This window comes from Porites lutea, chromosome 1 (assembly GCF_958299795.1).
Source record: "Porites lutea chromosome 1, jaPorLute2.1, whole genome shotgun sequence".
In the NCBI taxonomy this organism is placed as follows: domain Eukaryota; kingdom Metazoa; phylum Cnidaria; class Anthozoa; order Scleractinia; family Poritidae; genus Porites; species Porites lutea.
This window is the reverse complement of record NC_133201.1, coordinates 50644963-50652820: the sequence shown is the minus strand read 5'-3', so window position 1 is coordinate 50652820 and position 7858 is coordinate 50644963. Positions and strand designations below refer to the sequence as shown.

The window sequence follows — 7858 nt, the reverse complement described above, 5'->3', positions numbered from 1 at the left end:
ATGGACTACTTTGGCCGGTGTTAGAGTTGAACACTTCTCGGCTAACGTCTTGAAAACTGAGAATTCTTGTGTTTCCTGACTCTTCCTGGATCTTGAATGGTGAATATATCTTGCTTAGCTGAGGCAATCATTTTTTAAACAACACTGTCCCGAATTCGGCATAACCTTCTCTATCAGGAGGCAATCTTGCAGATCGCCACATGATTTGCGTTCGGAGCTCAGAAGGTTTCCCCTTAACATTCTTTTGTACACTAATTTCAGTTAGCATGCTAGGGCACAGGCATAAGAGAAGAACTACGAGATGGGTCTTGTCACTGGGAGCTTAACCGTATCAAGGGTTTTCTGAAAAAAGAATATGTGATTTAAGTCCACCAACAACTACCCTGCGAGCAGAGGCTACATTTTCGCGGTATACCGCGAAAATGTAGCCTCTGCTCGCAGGGTAACCAACAACGGAATCGAGGTCAGAACATGCTTCATCTAAATAAGCTTGAGCTGGCAATAGTCAGTCACAAAAATCTTCAGAATCAATTAAACGTAGCTAATTTCTGCAGCGACGAGTTTGTCTTTTGAAGTTGTGGGTTATGCAATAACAAACTCAGAAATATAGGGCATAAAAAATTATATTGATCAGAAATCGGAGAATCGATCCCCAACTGCACCCCCCTCCCCCCTAAACGTTAGGCCACTTCCGAGTTCCAAAAACACTCATATGCTCTGATGCTCTCACTCTCAAAACTTTCACTTTTCAAAGACTTTCCCTTTCACAATTCAGTACTATCACTTTCAAAGCGTGAATGTGTAACAATCCTCGCAATAAATACCATAATTATAAAGTTGTTGTTGTTGTTATTTATGCCCAACCAGGTGCGTACCTGCCTTTAAGCAAATCGGCACAGGCTTACGAGTGATTTGGACGGTATGATAAATATATTTTTTAAAAAGAGATGTACTGGCAAAGAGCCGTGTGTTTTGCATTCCGCCCACAGCCGGCGTTACCGCGTAAATTACCTAGTGTTTATTAGTCCCTTGAGGATATTTTAGGTTATATAAGCGGTATTAGACATTAAGACAGGGCAGAAATGGACCAGGTTTTTTGACGCTCCCTCTCGCTCGGAGTAGTCAACGTTTAATAAAGTGTAATAAGGAGATTACAAGTGGCAGAATAAACGTGACGAAAGTGCAAAAACTGGTTCGTGATACTCTTCTACGTGGATACGACATATATCCAAATCAGTCAAAAAACCTGTACAAGTTCGAAGAAGAGAAGTCACAAGTTCTGTTCAAAGCCTCAAGCTCGCCGATTTGAAGTTAGCAGCTGACGAACCGCCGAGGAAAAGTCGCAAGCAGAAGCTAGACAAGTGGCAGTGAAAGCTCAAGACCTCAGAAAATCAGGAGCAGACAGGAATCTACAAAAGAAGCATATTCAGAAGGAAAAAGGTAAAACAGTTCCTTTATTACCACAAAAAGTACGGGGAATCATTTGAATTCAAGTTCAGAAGTTACGCAACTGGACCTTGCTTAGATGACACCTTACTTGCAGTTCAGAAGAGAGTTTCATGAAGACATTTGGATGCATTGATTACATGAGGATGAATTGACTTTGTTCCAATATTGGAAGTTTAGAACTGATGAACAATTAAGATTAATACTTTATTGAATAGTAGAGAAAACGCAAAAGGAAAAAAAAACACTTAATTTCCCGCTTAATTGTGTTAAGTTTGAATTGCGTAATACAACAATAGAAATAGTTACGTAATATAACAATAGAAATCTACATATCTATCACAAGTAATTACAAGTATTCAGCAATATACGCATTTGCAATTAGCGATTAGTTACAAACAATTATTAAGTCAAGAATGCCTCCTAAGGTGGACGTATCAATACTAATTGCGAAAAGAGAAAGTACAATAGTCGCATTGTACGAACTTTTAGAAGAATTTCAAGTGCTTTACAAAGTTCAGCCCGTATTAAGTACGCTTGAAAATGTTTACAAAGAAATGGAAGTTAAGTACAGAAGTGTTAAAAAACAGCAAGAAGCAATTACGGATAGGCTAATTGAGACGGGATCTACAGAAGAACAACTTAAGGCTAATCAGCAGGTCGGAGATAAAGTCAGAAGCGATTTTCTAAAATACAGCGAAACTTTTGCCACTTATCAAAAAGCGTGCAATTCCCAGCAACCGCCGCTTAAGCACGATGCGCTCGAAGCTATGACCACAGCAGTAACCAAAATGGCAGACGTTTTAGGTTCGCAAAAGACCGCTAGTCACGGACTTGAGAAATTATCAGTGCCAACATGGGACGGAAATAGAAAATCTTACGCAACTTGGAAGAGCGAATTTAACTATTGGATGTATAAGTACAAACAGGACGAAGACGAACAGCTGCAAAGACTAAGAAAAGCGTTACCAAAAAACTTTTTTTGGTCTGATCAAGTGCGGCCAAGCAAGAAAATCGAGCAGGCGTGGAAAATTCTTGATACTGAATTTGGAGACCAAAGGAAATTAATGGACACACTGCTAAACGAAATTACCAATCTCAAACCAATAAAGAATGACTCGAACTCGCTCTCGCGTTACGCTGCTAGAATATTAAGCTTCGTGAACAACATGGAACAAAACGGTTGCGCAGTAACAAGCACATCGGAAGCACCCTTTGTCATGTCACAGCTTCTGTCTAAATTGGATGCCAGCGATAACATTGAATTTGGCCGCGAAATGCTACGCATGGGAAAAGAAGAAAATGTTTTAAATTTGATTGATTGGCTAAACAAAGAAGCAAGTTTACGATCGCGCATCAAAAGAGACACTAACTATCGCAATAATCCAAGAGAACACCGTTCTGACAATAACGCTAACGACAGTGGACTAGACCAGGATGAAAAATGCCCACTTGGTTGCAAAACAAAGCATTTACTTTCCGCGTGTCCTATGTACCAAAAGTCAACAGTTGATGAGAAATGGGAAATTGTAAAACAAAACAATCGCTGTCGAAAATGCCTACGAGCCCATCATACAAACTCTTGTAAGAAGCCCGACGGTACCACTTGCGATAAGTGTACGCGACGCCACCATCGTTCCTTGCACAATGAGCGTGCACCTCTTGCAAATTCAGACCAAAGCACAGAAACGCTTCCATCCGCAAACGAAAGTCAAGAAGCTAGTAATCACAATGTTCAGGGCGAGACAAGCGTCCCCGCTATTTGTCCAGTTCAAAAAGTAAAGATTAGAGGCCAAAATGGAAATTTTACCGAAGCCCTAGCTATGCTAGATAGCGGCTCAAACACGAGTTTTATTTCAAAGAACGTTGTGAGGAAACTTGGCATACGCGGACCCAAAACGCATTTAACGATGAACTTAGCAGGAGGCCAAAAGAAGTCGGAAGCATCAGAGTTTCTCGATATTACTGTTGTTTCAAACACTGAACCAAGTATTCAGAAATCTATGCGAGCTTATGCAATAAACAAGCCATGCAGCCTAGCTAGAACAGTCTCGAGAACGACATTGGAAAGCTATCCCCACTTGAAATCAGTTTCAGAGCAATTACATCTATCGGGCGGAACAGTTGATTTGTTAATTGGAACAGACTTTGCCGACGCCTTTAATGATATGCACGTTATCGCAGGGAAATCCGGAGAACCAATTGCAAAGAGAAATTGCTTCGGGTGGTACGTCATGGGAACATTTGCTTCAAAGCAGGGTGAACGTCCCTCGGCTATCAATTCAATTGACGTAGGAACTGTCGATGTGTTAGAAGACATGAAAAAACTCCTTACACAAGACATGTTGGGAGTAAGACCAACTGAACTTTGTACGTGCAGAGATAATGATCTTAAGGAGAACAAGTTTATCAAATCAATTGCAGAATCGACTCAGATTGTTGAGGGGAGAATCCAGGTGCGAATGCCTTGGAATGGCGAGGGACCCCCAAAGGAGAGCAATTACGATGTTGCATATAAAAGAATGATTTCTTCTGAAAAGTCCTTTAAGAAAAAAGATTGTCTCGAAATCGTTGAAAGTGAAGTTCAAAAGTTGCTGGATCAAGATTTCGTCGTTGAAATTCCCCCTGAAAACGTAAACCATGATCAACCTGAATGGTATTTGCCTTTACAAGCCGTGTTCACACCTGACCGAACAACGCAAGTTCGACTAGTGTTCGATGCCTCAGCGAAGGGTCCAAGAGGAAAGTCGCTTAACGAGCATCTCGAAAAGGGACCAAACTACATAAACAGTTTGCCCAACGTGCTTATGGCTTGGCGCTTCGACAAAGTGGCTTATACCGGAGATGTTAGGAAAATGTTCAATCAAGTGCTAATCCATCCTGACGACCAAGTCTTCCACAGATTCCTATGGAGGACAAACGAAATTTTGAAGCCAAAAGTCTATCAGTGGAAAAGACTTAATTTTGGAGACAAACCAGCCCCAGATATAGCCGCAGGAGCAATCATTACCTTAGCCAAAGCTTCTCAAGACCAGTACCCGGAAGCCGCGAAGGAACTCCGAACCCATGTCTACGTTGATGACATTGGTGGCTCCCGAGAAAACAAAGATAAAAGCAAGCAGATCACGAGTGAAATCGACGCCATTCTCAGCAAAGGTCAGTTTCAAATCAAACAGTGGCATTCAAACAACAAGAAAGTTGATCAGACAGACGAAGAGCATGTAGATTTTCTTGGGCACAAATGGAATAAGGTTCGAGACACCATTACCTTTAAGAAAACAGAGATTGTTGCAGAGGAGAAGCCTGTTACAAAGAGAAATTGCCTCGCCTACCTGGCCCAGCTTTGGGATCCCACAGGCCTCGTGACTCCAACAACCATCGAGATGAGAATTGATCTACAAGAATTGTGGAGTTCAGGCTATTCCTGGGATGAAGTCCTACCAGACCAGATTCAAACAAAATGGAAAGGAAATGTCCAAGTACTCAACCAACTTCTCAAGTACGAATTCAAAAGAAAGTTAAAGCCAGATAATGCAGTTGGAATGCCAGAAATACACGGATTCTGTGACGCGGGAGAGAAGGCTTATGGTTCAGCCATGTTTCTTCGTTGGAAACTTGATGACGGCAGCTACACCTGCGTTCAGCTCATGGTGAAAGCCTTTGTCTCCCCCCTAAAGAAGAAGTCAATACCACGCTTGGAGTTAATGGGTTGTCTCGCGCTCTCAAGGTTATACCGAACATGTAGAGAAGCCTTAGAATTCGCGGAGATTAGCAGCTGCAAGAAAGTGTTCTGGATCGACTCCCAAGTTGTACTGTCATGGCTTAAAACAAGTCCGAGAAAATTCAAACCGTTTGTCTCAGTACGAGTTGCTGAAATCCAAGAGACAATTGACCCTCAAGAGTTCAGCTACATCAGATCTGAACATAATCCAGCTGACGCCTTGACGAAAGGAATTCTCCCGGAACAGCTGGAAAAATGGTCACAAGGACCGCAGTTCCTTAGAAAACCGCAAGAAGAGTGGCCCAAATTTGAAGAAAATACGCTGAAGATCAGTGAAGAGTTGTCAGCTGAAATGAAACCTCCCATTGAAGCCAGACCAACGTCCTGCGACAAATCAGAATTTTCAACTGCCCAGAAAGAATTAAGAGACAATCCTCTCTTTGAACATTTGATGGAAACGTGTTCAACATTCTCAAAGGCCAGGAAAACGTTAGCTTACGTACTAAGATTCGTCAACAATACAAGAATGAAAACGAAGAATAGAGATCCAATTTCGCCAAAAGAACTGACGGAGTCAGAACTTCGGTTGTTCAAATGGTGCCAACAGACGATTGACGTCGACAAGCTAGATAAGAAGCTTATTCCGTCAAAGGACGAGCATGGATTACTACGCGCGCACGGAAGATTGGAAAACATAAGGACGCTTCCTGATGAAATGCGCAATCCTATTATCCTCCCGAAGAACCATCGATTAGTCGAACTGTTACTCGTTCACCTACACGGAAAACGAGCGCACTGTGGTTACAAGAGCCTCATTTACGAATCAAGAAAGCGATTCTGGATTGTGGGAGTACGTCACATGGCAAAACGTCTAACAGGAAAATGTGTCACTTGCAAGAAACTGCGAAAGAAGCCATTGGAGCAGTTAATGGGCCAGATTCCAAAACTACGCGTAGCGGCAGGGTTTCCAGCCTTCAGTAACACAGCCATCGACATGTTTGGACCTCTGCAGGTACGACTTGGACGAAAAACGCTGAAAGAAGCACATGTAATTATATTCACTTGCATGACAACCAGAGCAGTCCATCTTGAACTAGTAACAGATAGAAGTACCGACACGTTTCTTATGGCGTTTCGACGATTTGTTTCCTTGAGAGGAAATCCTAACAACTGCTGGTCCGACTGCGGAACAAATTTCATTGGAGCTCAACACTACCTGAAGGAACTTTTGAACGACTGGGATATTCCTAGAATCCAGAGCGTTGTCTCAGAAGAATTTTCGTCTACCTTTCAGTGGATTTGGAATGTCCCTCGCGCCAGTCACCAGAACGGAATTGTGGAGAGTCTCATCAAATCAGTACGACAAGCGTTGGATGCTACATCCAAAAACCAAGCCCTCACAGAAGAGCAGTGGAGAACGTATTTAGCAGAAGTTACATGCTTAATAAATCAGCGTCCTCTCTACCCAAGCTCAAACGAAATTTGGGAAAGCCCGCCTATCACGCCAAATGATCTTTTGATCGGAAATCATTTTCCACCTCCAATGCCAGAAGTAGAATCGAAAGTAAATCCAAGACACCTCATGAGAAGTACAGAGAAACGAGTGCAAGAGTTTTGGAATTGCTGGATGAAATATTTTGCTCCCAATCTGCTGCCAAGAAACAAGTGGTTCAGAAAGCGAGAAAATCTACGAAAAGGAGATTTGGTGTTAGAAATTGAACCAACCCCAAGGAGAACGTGGAAGATGGGACTTGTACTCGAAACTTATCCCGGTGAAGATGGTCTTGTTAGAAAAGCAAAGATTAAAACAGCAACGTCAGTCTATGATCGACCAATTCACAAACTATGTTTAATCGCGACAAAAGAAGAATTAAACAGCATGCCTTAGTTATACAACTTAGTTAAAACTAACTTATGTAGTGCAAAAAAAACAAGTTGCTCAACCAATTACTTAAGTAATTCGCTTTCCGCACTGGGGGGGAGTGTTTTGCATTCCGCCCACAGCCGGCGTTACCGCGTAAATTACCTAGTGTTTATTAGTCCCTTGAGGATATTTTAGGTTATATAAGCGGTATTAGACATTAAGACAGGGCAGAAATGGACCAGGTTTTTTGACGCTCCCTCTCGCTCGGAGTAGTCAACGTTTAATAAAGTGTAATAAGGAGATTACAAGTGGCAGAATAAACGTGACGAAAGTGCAAAAACTGGTTCGTGATACTCTTCTACGTGGATACGACATATATCCAAATCACCGTGTATTTTCCCGTTGGTCGATCACCTCGTACAAGAACTAACTAGCAGGCTTCTGTCACAAGAGAATCGTTTCTTAAGGCAATATCTTGTTCCAGCAAAGCTGAATGCTTTCAACAGCGGAGTACAAGATAGGCTTTATGAAACCTACAACCGATCTTTCAAAGAAGAGAGACTTTGACAATGAAATTTTAATGTGGCAAACAAAGTGGTCTCATTCAACTGATGAAAAACCAGTGACACATCTCACAGAGACAGTCTCCAGCTCGCTAATCCGGACCTTTATCCCAACGTGATCACAATTATTGCCATCCTCCTGACAATGCCAGTGTCAAATGCTACCCTCAAACGATCTTTTAGCACGATGCGCAGAGTGAAGACGTTCTTACGTTCCACGATGAAAACAGAGCGACTCGCAGCACTTGCCCTCATTCAGGCTTA

General features: G+C 42.2%; 1 protein-coding gene across 1 annotated transcript; it reads left to right on the top strand.

Annotated features, from left to right (window-relative positions):
* The first annotated feature begins 1862 nt into the window (after positions 1 to 1862).
* Positions 1863 to 7055, top strand: LOC140931704 (uncharacterized). The gene has a single exon (XM_073381470.1). It carries the CDS (start codon positions 1863 to 1865, stop codon positions 7053 to 7055), a length of 5193 nt encoding a protein of 1730 aa, XP_073237571.1.
* Positions 7056 to 7858: the final 803 nt, after the last annotated feature.